Source organism: Sapajus apella, unplaced genomic scaffold (assembly GCF_009761245.1).
Source record: "Sapajus apella isolate SASKATOON/1434 unplaced genomic scaffold, GSC_monkey_1.0 scaffold29, whole genome shotgun sequence".
Classification (NCBI taxonomy): Eukaryota; Metazoa; Chordata; class Mammalia; order Primates; family Cebidae; genus Sapajus; species Sapajus apella.
The window spans coordinates 24,634,155-24,648,242 of record NW_022436969.1 but is presented as its reverse complement, the minus strand read 5'-3'; the positions used below and the strand labels follow the sequence as shown (position 1 = coordinate 24,648,242).

The 14,088-nt window shown below is 47.4% G+C and overlaps 1 protein-coding gene across 1 annotated transcript; it reads right to left on the bottom strand.

Moving 5' to 3' along the window:
- Window positions 1-3,215: 3,215 nt before the first annotated feature.
- Window positions 3,216-5,592, bottom strand: MC5R (melanocortin 5 receptor). The gene has a single exon (XM_032293462.1). It carries the CDS (start codon window positions 5,279-5,281, stop codon window positions 4,304-4,306), a length of 978 nt encoding a protein of 325 aa, XP_032149353.1. The 5' UTR covers window positions 5,282-5,592; the 3' UTR covers window positions 3,216-4,303.
- Between the last annotated feature and the right edge of the window lie 8,496 nt (window positions 5,593-14,088).

The window sequence follows — 14,088 nt, the reverse complement described above, 5'->3', positions numbered from 1 at the left end:
GAATGCAAAAACAGCTTGATATAAAAAAATGGCAAGGGAAGGATAAACAGAAAGTCACAGAAATTAAAAATATAATTACCAAAGTAAAATTCAATAGAAGAGGTGCAGGGAAAAGACAAAGTTGAAGAAGTCTTTCAGAATGCCTAATAAAAAAACAAGAGGAAGAAGGTGAGACGAGAAAGACTCAGAGACATGGAAGATGCATGAAGATGGACCCACGTTTGACTAATAGGAGTCATGAAAAGAGACAAAGAGAAATGGAAAAAGAAAAATCATTAATCAAAGAAATAAGAAGAGATGATTTCCCAGAGATGAAGAAGAACCCCTGTGATGAAAAGCTGCAGTTCCTGACTGCCTCGCCTGTTCCAGCCTGTAATTCAGCTATGATGGCTGGAGCTCCAGGAGCCCTTTTGGTCCATGAATTGACCTTACCAATAACAGAAGCCAGGTGTGGTGGCACACACCTATAGTCCCAGCTACTCAGGAGGCTGAGGCAGGAGGATCACTTGAGTTTGAGACTAGCTTGGGCAACAGAGCAAGGCCCCATCTCTTAAAAAAAAAAAAAAGATAGAAATTTGGATTCTTTGTTGTGCCTTTGAGCTCCATTCTAGTCTTGAAATATCTACCTCCCAACTTCTCTGTAAAAGAAATAAACTTTCATCTTGGGGAGGCCAATGGATTTCTGCAGGTTTTCTGTTATGTGCAATGAACCAGTTTCTAACTCTGTGCTGTCCAATATGGTAGTCATTAGCCACATGCAGTTATTTAAATATAAATTAACTAAAGTTAAATAATTAAAATTCAGGTCCTCAGTCACACTGGCCATATATTAATAGCTTAATTGCCACTTGTAGTTAATGGCTATTATAGTGAGCAAAGCTGAGATAGAACATTTTCATCATCGTGGAAAGTTCTGTTGGGCAGCACTGCCCTAACTGACACAAATCTCTTCTCACAAAGATGCTTGTGTTCTGGCAAAAGACATAAAAACAATCTACTCTCTGGAGTATCCAACAGAATGTGTGCCATTGTGAGGTATAATTAGGGAGGTCAAAAGGGCCTCCTAGAAAAAAGGCATCTGGGATGAACTTGAAGGCTCACATAGGTGTAGAGGGTGTGCTTGGAAGATTATGCAGCTTCAACAAAATCTGGAAGCAAAAAGCACAAGTCATGTTCAGAGTCATTGAATTTTATTAATGTGTAGGATCATGCAGGAAATAATGTCATGTCTTGAAATAACTAATGTCCTATAAACTCACTGATGACAGAAATTCTCTAATGGCCACTGCTTCTGGCCCGACTCTGAGCATATGACAGGTGATATCCCCAAAATAGCTGTTTACTAAGACGCAGACTTTTGCATAGATATAAGGTCAAGTGTGCAATTTTATTTTATTTGTAGGTATTATATCATTTTGATCTGAGAAATGGCCATCCTATAGGCAATAAATATTGTCAAGGAGACTTCACCACAATTCACCAATGAATGTACCTTCTTATTTTGCAGCAGCTGCTAACAAATTGGGAGAAAGACCAAAACCACTCTGGATATCACACATCAGAATGACCGGTTCAAATGGGTGGTCCGCTCCTTTCATTTTATTGACCATTTCCTTGAACACATATTTTTACACCAAACAAATTTCCTACAGAAGCAGATATTTAACATACAGTATCATACAATATTTGACACTTATATGTATTCTTCTGGGGGTAGGCACTTGGTTTTGGGTGCTAACGCTTGGCTCATATACATACAGATATTTACCAAGGAACTACATACATCTATTCCTTCCAAATAAAGACACATCTAAATACTTGGGTTATTTCTGCACTATTTATGAAGATTAAAATGCATTTGAGCATTTTCCTTAAAGACCTTTATATGAAAGGTCAGATTTTGTAGCAAATCATGAAGCAACAGAGCACAGAATTAGCCTAAAGAGAATTGGATTCCCAGATGGGGCCAGGGAACCACAGGGTTGAAGTTTCTATTCTACCCATAGGATTGGAACCCAGTTAGTACTCAGGTTTAGCAGACAGAAAAGTCAATGCACATTTGTTTTGAAACAATAAGAAGCATTCACGGTACACCTTCTCCATGCAGAAAGCTGCTATAGGACATGGGGCCACCAGGATGCGCAGGGCAGAAGAGAGGCCAGCTGTCACGGAATCCAGGCTCCTGAGATACGTCCCATGAGAACAGAGCACCATGGTTCCCATGGTGGTTACACGGGACCGCTTATTGCCAGTTCATGGATATACACATGAATTTTCAGCAACAAGGAACAGGAAACATCTGAAAAGATAGCTGTCCCTTAAAAACTCAGCTGCCAACAGCCTGCTAATTTGACAGTTTTCAAACGATTTGAATGTGTTATGCATGCTCCTGTCCATGCCAGCACCGTTTCTTTCCTGGATTCTGCATTCCTGGGGGGAGGGGTCGAGTGTATAAGTTACTGATATGGCTACACCCAGGCCTCAAGAGGAGGGGTCCTTCTTCTGCACCAACAGCTCACTATTGTGTGACCTAGTGGTCCTCTGCTTTATTTACATTCTTTCCATTGAGTGCAGTCTAGATGTGAATGTCCAAAACAAAGCAGAAAATAGTAATCACATCAAAAGTTATTACAAGAGTGAACTGTGAGAGCTGTAAGGACTCTAGCCCTCAGCTTCAGAGAAGGACCACACACAGACCTCCTGGTGTCCAGGACACTGCTCTCTGACCACTGGCCCCTGTGTCCTTCCTTAGTATTTACCCCATCTAGTCATTTATTTATTTATTATTTTATTGTTACTCTTTTTGAGATGGAGTCTCGCATGGTCACCTGGGCTGGAGTGCAGTAGCACAATCTCAGCTCACTACAACCTCCAGTTCATGCCTCTAATTTCTTTTTTTTCTTTTTTTTTTTTTTTTTTTTTTGAGACGGAGTTTCACTCTTGTTACCCAGGCTGGAGTGCAATGGCACGATCTCGGCTCACCGCAACCTCCGCCTCCTGGGTTCAGGCAATTCTCCTGCCTCAGCCTCCTGAGTAGCTGGGATTACAGGCATGCACCACTATGCCCAGCTAATTTTTTTTGTATTTTTAGTAGAGACGGGGTTTCACCATGTTGACCAGGATGGTCTCGATCTCTTGACCTCGTGATCCACCCGCCTCGGCCTCCCAAAGTGCTGGGATTACAGGCTTGAGCCACCGTGCCCGGCCCCGAGCATTTCTTTAAAATGAAAAGCAAACCCTACAGTGCTTTACAAATTTATAAGAAGCTCTCACAATTTTGCAGTTCTCATGGCCATCGTGTGCAGTCAGTGCAGATGTGGAACCTGAAATGAGATGATTCAGGCCACACAGGAGTGAATGGCAGGGTTAGGACCTGAACTCGGGTTTCTCTGCTTCAGTCCAGGTTGGAGAAGATGGGGCTCCCTGGGGAATAGGCTGGGCCCTGACCTTCATTGGCTACTAAAGAGAGATTGACATGCCAGAGTTGAGACTCCAACGCAGATCCACTGTGAGCCATTCAAAGCAAGTTTGGCTGTGAGCGTGTGCTACAAGCAGCAATGGGCACCTTGAACCCCTGTAATGCCCCCAGACACCCATTTGGAAGCCCGGGGTTGAGCCCAGATAAGACAGTAAGAGTCACAAAGACTTCCACAGCACATAAGGCAAGGTTTGTAGCATGAGGTTTTATGTCTGGGTAAGTGCAAGACCATGATTGACAAAAGTATAGTTAAGAAAATTCCACCTTTGGACAATTATGAACACAAACCACAAATCAAAAGTTTAGGCAAGGACAGCCAAGAAGACATCTCAGAGTAAATGAACAGGATGCTTCCGATGGAAAGAATCAGGCCACTGTGTTCTTCCCTGAAAAGCGTGCATAGCTCAGAGTGCAGCCAGCAGAGTGCGGACCTGCTTCTGCGGAGAAGCAGCAATCCCACCTGGCGTCGATATCACAGCTTTCCTTCCCATCACAATCCTGGTGTTCACTCTGGATGCTGTGCATTCCCCGAGCACATGCCTGCTAGGTGGAGAGTGGGTGGGGCCCCCAGAAATGGGTGGCAGCGGTAGCCACCATAGGATGCAAAAGGACAGTAAGAAATTGCTCTGACTGTTCCCAGAGTGGATAAGCAACCCTTGCATGTCAGACAGTCACTAGGAACTGAACCAAGAGAGCCTCAGGCCCATGTCTGAGCTGGGAAAGAGAGAAAGGGGATGCTAGTGATCTTGCCTACCCCTCGGCTGTCGCTATGTCATAGGTGAGCAAATAAAGGAGAAAAGGGTTACAGAGAGGAGCACTTTGTGCTTAATTCCTTCTGGGGAACCTGTAGGCAATTCTGAAGCCATGGCAACAAATAATCTCCTTAAAGGTCTTCCGCATCTCTCGGCTGCGGAAGGCATATATGAGAGGGTCGATCACGGAATTACACATGATGAGTATGAGGTACATATTGAAGTGAGACATGAAGCAAGAGCAGTAGAGGTTCTGAGGGCAAGAAAGCATTAAAATTAGATGGAGGAAGAATGGGGCCCAGCACCCGATAAACACGCCCAGCAGCATGGTGAGGGTGACCGCACCCTGCATGTTGGTCCTCTGCCGCACAGAGCTGGCCCCTGGCAGAGCCGCGATCTGCTTGACATGGGTCCGTGCCAGGAGGAACATGTGTATGTACAGAGACACCAGGAGGAACAGCATGGTGAAGAACATGGAGATGAGGCACACGATGACATAGGTGGATTCGGAATACACGATGAAGACAATGCCACAGCCCGTGCAGAAAGCCCAGATGCCGGCGATGATGGCACCCGAGCGCCTCGCCGTCATGATGTGGTGGTAGCGCAGCGCATAGAAGATGGTGATGTACCTGTCCACCGCGATGGCCAGCAAGCTGCACATGGACGCCACCACAGAAATGCAGATCATGGAGTCAAACACGTTGTCAATGTGGCGCACAAAGGTGTCTGCTATCACTAGGTGCTTGTTGTTGAGTAGGTAGATGGTGATAGTCTCCCAGGCATTGGACATGCTCACCAGCATGTCAGCCACTGCCAGGCTGCACACAAAGAAGTACATCGGGCAGTGCAGGTTTCTGTTCTTCACTATGGCCCCTATGACCAAGATGTTCTCCAAGAGGCTGATGACACCCAGAGTGAGGAACACCTCCATGGCGATGCCCATGTCTTCACATGGTGAAGACTTGTTCTTGACATTGGGTCCTGAAAGGTTGCCCTCTGTGGCATTCAGGTTGAGATCCGAGAAATGCAGGTGAAATGAGGAATTCATTGCTGGAGAAATACAGCTTTTGTCTTGGCACCAAATTTACTGTAAAACATGTTTTAAATTCACAATCCAGAGAACTTAGCAGCCTACCAAAGAAATACAGCAGTTTGCCCAGACCAGCACAGCCTAAGAAAGGAGATGAATGAGCACAGTGTGTCGGAGGACTGAGCTTGCCTTGCTCAGTGCTCAAGACAGGGTCTCCCTGTGTTGCCAGTCTGGTCTCAAACTCCTGGCCACAAGCCATCCTTCTGTCTCAGCCTCCCGAAGTGCTGGTACTACAGGGGTGAGCCATGTGCCCTGCTGCTGGCTTGTGCCTTCTGACTTGCATTCCTGAGGCCTAGAATAATGCCCCTGGACACGCAGATTAGAATTGTCACCAGTCGATTCTGCTCTCCTTGCTTTCAGCTCCCAGCCTTTCACATGCATCTTGCTAGAGAGACACTCACCTCCACATGCCCAAGACAGTTGCATGTTTTATGCCTGCTCTCCTGGGCCCAAGTTCCCTATCGAAAGTGTCCTCAACTCAGAACCTACGAAATCCCAGCCAGTCTCCCAATGTCCACATTCCTAAAGCTGCTGCACAACATTCTCCTCAAGGGAGCTCCAATTTAAGGCTGCGCAGACCCATAGTCCCTTAAGAGAGACAGACAGGTGCATCCTCAACATTTGTCCTAACACTTCTCAGACCCACTGGGATTCAGCCTCCACAGCTGTAAGTAAGGCTATAACCAAAATGGTCTGTTACCCTGAGCAAAATCACATGTTAAAAGCTACTGTCTTAAGTTTGTAAGTGTAGGCTGCACATACATGTTAAAATTGGGGAAAGCAGTGCTGTTTTTTCCTCAATACCTATTTTTCGCTCACTTCTGCATTATGTGGAATTTCATGAGGTCTGACTGATAGTTTATAAGGTCCATGTAAGCACAGTATAAAGAAACAGCGATTTAAATGTACTAAGCTCTAGAGCAAGACATCACATTCCTTTGTTGCAAAACGTCTCTGTTATGATTCATTTTCAAAAATCCCTTTACCCTCCAAACTCAGATCACATCTGGAGAGAGAATTTCTGTCATCACTCTCATCATTAGTATTGGTAATCATTTTGGGAGGGAAGGAAGAGGTGAAGGACAGCAAATTACTTAATAGGTACAGTGTACACTATCGGGGTGATGGCTACACGAAAAGCCCAGGCACCACCACTATGCAATATATCCATGTCACAAAACAGCACCTGTACACCCTAAACCTAGAAAAATAAAAAAGGAAAAAATCGGAAATCATAAGCAGTTATTGAACTGCAATCATTTGTTATATGCTTATGTCCAGTTCCAGCTCAGAGATATCAGTCAATTACGCAATTATACTAAACATCATACAGAGCTGTGTTAAAAACTCACGGGGCAAGCTACCTGCCGCCCCGCTCTCTTCCACATGCAGCAGAAGTACCATTTTGCATTCTTTCCCAGGATCTCAAGGAGATAGAAAGTTGTGGCTATTTACCGGTGCTCCTCCTCACGGGCCGCAGCGCTCAGCCCGGGCCCCCGGCGTCCCCGGGATCTGACGGCCGCGCGGCGCTCAGGGCCAGCCCCGGACCGGCCTCTCCCCCGGCGAGGAGGCTCCTGCTCCGCCAGGCTTTAAGCTTGCTGCCCGCCCGCGCGGGGCCCGCCTCCGCATCGCCGGCTCTCGCTCCTAGCGGCCTCCGCTGCCACCTAGTGGCCTAGCGCGGCACAGCGCCTAGAGAACCTCGTCAGCCCGGAGCGAAAATCCTCCCTGCACTCCTCCTGATCGGAAGGTAGGTAGGTGAGTAGGTGGGTGGGTGGGTAGGTGGGTAGGTGGTGGGTGGGTAGGTGAGTAGGTGGGTGGGTGAGTAGGTGGGTAGGTGGGTGGGTAGGTGGGTGAGTAGGTGGGTGGGTGGGTAGGTAGGTGAGTAGGTAGGTGAGTAGGTGGGTAGGTGGGTGGGTGGGTGAGTAGGTGGGTAGGTGGGTGGATAGGTAGGTGAGTAGGTGGGTAGGTGGGTGGGTGGGTGGGTAGGTAGGTAGGTAGGGTGGGTGAGTGGTTGCTTGTTTGGTTGGTTGGTTGGTTCAGGGGGTGGGTGGGAATTAGTTGGATAGGAGGGTGGTCGCTTGGTTAGTTAATTGGTTGAGTGGGTGGGAGGGTGGTTGGTCAGGTGAGTGGATGGTTACTTGGTTGCTTGCTTCTTTGCTTGGTTAGTTGGGTGGATGGGTGGGGGTTAGCTGGTTGGGTAGGTGGGTGGTTGCTTGGTTAGTTGATTGGTTAAGTGGGTGGGTGTTTGCTTGGTTGGGTGAGTGGATGGTTATTTGGTTGCTTGGTTGGGTAGGTGGGTGGGGATTGGCTGGATAGGTGTTTGGTTGGTTGGTTCGTTGATTGGTTGGTTGGGTGGGTGGGTGGTTGCTTGGTTGGTAGGTGAGGTGGGGATTGGCTGGATAGGTGTTTGGTTGGTTGGTTCGTTGATTGGTTGGTTGGGTGGGTGGGTGGTTGCTTGGGTGGTAGGTGAGGTGGGTGGGTGGGTGAGGGGTAGTTAGTTGGATAGGTGTGTGGTTGGTTGGTTGGGTCAGCAGGTGGGTGGTTGGGTGGGTGCCTGCTTGGTTGTTTTCTGGCTGGTTGCACTTTTGTTTCTTTTCTCTTCCTCTTGTGCACTGATTAAAATGCTCCCAAGCTCAAACATGGCTCTGTCACCCCGTTTGTCCTTGACGGCAGTCTCTGAGATCTCCTGACGATTGTTCTTTGGGAAGAAGACGCAGTGCCTGGGGGCCCTCACTGCCCAAGGCTCTCACCTCTCCTCCAGGACTGCACCTGCCGTGCCAGGCTCTATCAACCACACAGGCTTTCCTTACTCCAGCAAAAAAGAGAACAAAGAATGTCCTCTCGCCAAATATCCTGGCCTTTTGCAATCGTTTCTGGACCACTCCTTTCTCTAATACCTAAAACTGACCTTTACCCCCAAAGAATCATTATACCCACGATACAGAGAAGCGCCACTGCCTCCTCAAGCCAGGGCAGAATGCACAGGGCCACATCTCCGTGGCAGCAGTGTGAATATGGGGACCACAGTCTGACTGACTTCACACCACTCAAGTCCTGAGCCGCAGGATGGAACTCTAGGAAGAGGTTCTGAATGTTGAGAATACACATTGGGAATGTGGTGTAAGGCATGGAACCTGTTTCTGTGTGTTGAAAGCTTGGGCAGAGCCAAGCATTCCCGTATGTAGTCCTCACATCTAAGATCGGAGAGGGCTCTGCAAAAGATCCTGGCGTCCCAGGAAAGTGCTCAAAATGGAGGTTTCTGTGCAAGATGAGCAGCTGGACCCAAGCATGTGGCCTCCCACACTGGTCAGGGTGACCGGCCTGGGGACCCTATGTGTAGGGGTGACCCTGAATGCTGCACAAGAATTATCTTCCTCAATCTTTTTGTTTGTTTGCTTGTTTGTTTGTTTGAAACGGAGTCTCACCTTGTGGCCAGGCTGGAGTGCAGTGACACAATATCAGCTTATTGTAACCTCTGCCTCCTGGGTTCAAGTGAGGTCCTGCCTCAGCCTCCTGAGGGGTCGGGCACAACTCTGTGTCTGTTGCTCTCGTGGCACCAGCACACTCTTACCAAATGTCATCTCTGTGCTCAGTGCCACCAAGAGTCTGGATGAGGGCACTAGAGCCCTGCGGTAAGGCAAAGTGTCCCCAAGTGAATGCTGAGAAAGCAGGACAATTACAAGCGCTGGGTTGCAACTATTTTTAAACTCCAAGGATTACAAAATACTTCCATATATTAACTTATTTGATCCTTAAAGCAACCCTGGGAGGTATAACATTATTATCATATTCCTAGACACAGACTCTGAGGCTCATGGAGTTTCTAACACTTTTTGGCTGCTCAGTGGTGCCACCTGCTGTTGATCCAACCCCAAGCCCATGTTTATGTAGTTGCACTTGCCCACGTCACACAGGAACATTAGGCAATGCCATCCTAAATATGCACGAGTTTCCCACCTTACTTAGAGAAAAGGGAATGAACATTTGTTGGGAGACTGCAGTGTCCTATACTGTGGTCTGCATGTCCGTATTCTCAGTGAATTCTCCAAGCAGCCCCATAAAGTCGACATTCTTCCCACCATCTTACAGATAGAAAAGCTGAGGCTCCAAGTAATCATGTGACTTCTCAGCGGGTGATCAGAATCCAGGCTTCCAGGAAGTATCTGTGCTTATCACAGTCTAAGGACTCAAGTCCTGTGCCTCGGTCCCATTGCCACAGAGGAGGAAACACGGGTGCCCTGGCATCCCACAGGCAGGCATCGAGAAGCATGGGGAGGGAGTGAAGCAAAGGGAAGAGAGTTGAACAAGCAGAGAGGCCCGTGGGGTGGGGACGGGGTGGGCCAAAGCAGGAGGTGGAAGCTGAGGGCTGAAGGGTGAGATGCTGTCACCAGGTGGCAGGAGGCTGGGGAGCATCTAGTCAGGGCACTAAGGCGGGAGGGGTGGGTGTCTTGGAGGAAGGGAGAGAATGCCAGTGACTGGGGAAAGAGCCAGTGAGGGCATGCAAGGCCTTGCAGGTTCCATGAAAGTTCTGAGGCTAAGAGCAGGGGGAAGCCTTGCCAGGGCTTAAGCAGCAGCACAACACTTTCAGATTTGTAGTGTCAGAGCAGCCCCGCCGTGGCAAGGAGATGGCACTGGAGGAGCTCAGGTGGGAAGAAGGGGGCACATCAGTGGCAGAACCTCACAGCAAGATGAACAGGCCCCAGGGCGGGATCCCTTTCTCCACCTCCTGCCTGGGGATCCTGCCAATTCATGCTCAGGCCCAACTCCTTGCAGTTGCAGCAAAATTACCAAGTAGTGCCCCCTGACTCTGGCGCGTCCACGCTGGAAACAAAACCCAGCCCTGAACATGCAGGCTGCACACACTGTTGGCACAGTGGACCCTCCACACCAACCCTCGATAATCCCTGCTCAAACCAGAAAAGGAGGACATCAAGTGTGGGGTTTGGTGTGGGATTTGGGGCGATTTCCAATTTTCTGTTTTGTTTTTTTTGTCTCTATTTAATGTTTGTTTTGTTTTGACCACTAGAAAGACGTAATCTCTGCAATGTCATGTAGGTCAAGATTCTCAAGGGGAGGGCTATGTCTGAAATCATACACATTTCTCATCTTTGAACAGGACCCAGTAAGCACCTTTTGCACTTAGTATAAGGCTAAGAATGTTAGGTTGAAAACTGAATAGACAGAGTCCTTTCCTTCCAGAAGCACATAACTCCTGATAAGCAACTGAACCCACGGTGCTCCAGCGGAAGCATGTGGGATCACACACTGGGGAGATACTCAGAGATGCCCTAGCCCAGCATCCAGGTGATCACTGGGTGGCAGCCACAGATCTGGAGAGGAAGTCTCTTTTCCAGTATTTAAATCTCGCAGTTCTCGTTGTTACTTTGCCAGTTTTTACTAAGAAGACTCTTCAGGCTTCTGAAAAACTGCTTGGTGTTCCTTCTACCCAAAATTATTTCCATTTCTCCTCTCCTTTGTCCTATAACCTCCTGTTATCCTTTAGACCCAGGCCCACACCGCCTGTTGGGACTCTTCTGTGGACACTCTACACCTGCCTGAGAGGCAGCACCTTCCCTTCCCACCCCAGCTCTGATCTCACTAGACGGTAATTATCTACCTGTCTCAACTCCTGCCCCAAGGCACCGTGAATACTGCTGGGCAGAGGACTCCTGGTGGTGGCTCCAGCGACCACCCAGCACTGGGCTGACCTCTCCCAGCCATGTGGACCTAGTGTGGCCTGCACAGTCCTTTAGCTACAAGGATCCATTCGAGGGTCAGTCCATGACCCAATTCAGGCAAATGAAATTAAAGCAGACTTTTCGGAATTTCCGGGAAGGAAAGTTCTTCTTCTTCAATGGCATCTACCACAGAGGTGCCCTGTCTCCCCCTCTGTGAGTGAGTTAAAACCTGATGGATCCCTAGTGGTTACTGGCTGCCTGCTTTCCACCCCGGGACAGCCAGCCTCGGGTTGTGCCAGTGCCATGCAGGATCAGCCTCGAGGTGGGAGCAGAAGCAGGACCTGTGCCAGCCCTCCACAAGCCTGAGTTTTTCTGGACTCTGCAGTTCCCTGAGTTAATACATTCCCTTTATCATTTAAACAAGTTGGATTTCGTTTTCTTATTCTTGCTGCCAAGAAAATCCTAGTCCTCAAATTCTAGTGCACAGTCACTTTTCTCTGGATTGTCCCATTGTATCACAGCCTAGCAGTACATCACAGCTGCCATCATCTTAACATTTCATAAAAATTATAAATGCACAGTGGCTCACAATAGAGCAATACAAACTGTTTTATGGGGGAAAACATCTCCCTCTCATCAGGAAGACGTCAGGATTACTCTGGCTTATTACTGTGTTTTCAGCCAAACCAGCAAGACCACTGGTCAGTGCAGGTGGATGCCTTCCACGTTCATGAACATCCAGAAAGTCCGTTTCTATGCCTCAGTCAGGGACACTCTCTGCACCATTGACAATTTTCTCTGAGCACTTAACAACCTTAACAGCTTTCAAGTTGAACAGCTCTTGCCTCCTTCCCATTGTACATTGTGACTGTGTATTAAGAATGCCCATTTGAGGCCGGGCGTGGTGGCTCAAGCCTATAATCCCAGCACTTTGGGAGGCCAAGGTGGGCAGATCACCTGAGGTCAGGAGTTTGAGACCATCCTGACCAACATGGAGAAACCCTGTCTTTACTAAAAACACAAAATTAGCCAGGTGTGGCAGCGCATGCCTGTAATCATAGCTACTCAGGAGGCTGAGGCAGTAGAATCACTTGAACCCAGGAGGCGGAGGTTTCAGTGAGCCAAGATCATGCCATTGCACTCCAACCTGGGCAACAAGAACGAAACTCTGTCTCAAAAAAAAAAAAAAGAATGCCCATTTGAATTGCTTATGAACATTCAGATCCACTGTTCTTTCTGTCCCTACACGGTCTTTCCCTAGATCGATCAACACATTCTACTCAGGATATTAGTCTTCCTTGTTACAAAATTCCAGGCTGCAAAAAATAACGTCGGAAGACACTGGGAAAAATACATGTGACATGTACGACTGAGCACCAGTTCTCTCTTTCCAGATGAGAGTAAGCAGTCTCCTCAACTTATTCTCTAGCTTCTAGGGCTCCAAAGCAGCCACCCCAAGCCCAAGCCTGCATGACCTGCCATCTGCAGGAACCACAACCAAACCATTGCTAGTGTAGGGGTCAGCTGTGGCCTCGGCAATACTGCATAATAAACTACCCTAAAGGCTTAAAATGAAAATAACCTATTCTCATGCTCAATTCAACTGCAACTCAGCAAGGCTATGTTGCCTTAGGCTCTAAGACCCCAGACTGAAGGTGGTTTGGGGTCTGCTGAAGACTTGGCCCAGTGGCTAGGAGGTGCAGCTCCCTACCTCACTGGGGCTCAAAGATGAGGGAACAGTGGCGACCTGGGGCAAATTCTCCTGCCAGACCATAAGAGCTAGGCACCATACTTGAGGCCTATGACTGGGACTATTTCATCTACTAAAGCAGGTTGCATGGCCAAGCCCAACCTCTATGGGCAGTGAAGAACTCCAGCTAGAGCGGGGAGGGAGAAATGGAATAAATACTTCCGAAGCAATAATTCAGACCATCACAGCCAGTCTCTGTGTCCAAATGCTCAGCAGCTCATCTGATTGGCCCAGCTCATGAGTCACTGATCAGGCATGGGCCAATCACCTTGGCTAGGCCGAGTGTTCACATAATTCCATGCTCTATCCAAGGACTCACTTCTTCCTTCTTCCTCCAGGCTGGAGGAGCGTGCAGCACCCAGAAAGGGGGACAAGGCATGAGGCCACCACCAGAAAGTGTTCCTTCCTCGCTTTTCATCACTGGCATCTGGACAAGAGAGAAGGGTTTTGACCTTTAAAAGCCACACGCTGAAGTGCCAGTGCATGTGATGAGAGTACATATGACTTTGGCATAACCCATTTATTTCAAGAAGAGTTAAGAGAACAATAACAAAAATTGTAATGTTTAAAACTGTGTTTTATTTCAAAGAAACCATTAATTTGAGGAATAAATATAAAACAAATTAAATGAAATTTCACATCCAATTTTCTTTCTTCTCAGTATGGCTTTTAGGTATGGAGAGGAGGTAAATAATGAGAGAAAAAAATATCAGTCAATCAAGACACATTTTTCAAAAATATCCACAGTGGGTGGTAAAAGTCTTTAATGTAAAGACAATCACAATGAGTGTTTACTCACTGTCTGCTAATAAATGTGAGATATGTGTCAGGGATGGAGAATGTATTTCTTCAGTCTCCACGCAGATAATTGATATTAAGGTTTTACTGTTGCAATTTGCTTTTATTTATATTTTTAGAATCTCTGTATTTGTTAATTTGGAAAGCTTGAGCCATGAGCTTTTTTGTAGGAGAGAATGCAACTGAGGGCAATAGCCCACAGCATTCCAGATCCATTCTGTGGACCACACCTTCTGAGCTAACGTAGGTTAGCTTTTAGATTCCTGCCATGAAGCACCATTTACTAAATACTGTGCTGAAGCTAAATTTGTTTAAGTAGAAATTAAGGACGAATTTTCATGGTCCTTCATTTACTTCTTGAATTTCCTCATTTTCACACATATCAAAGACAAACATAAAATAGATACTGGTCTTGGCTGGGCACAGTGGCTCATGCCTATAATCCCAGCACTTTGGGAGGCCGAGTTGGGTGGATCACCTGAGGTCAGTAGTTCAAGACCAGCCTGGCCAACATGGTGAAAACCCATCTCTACTAAAAA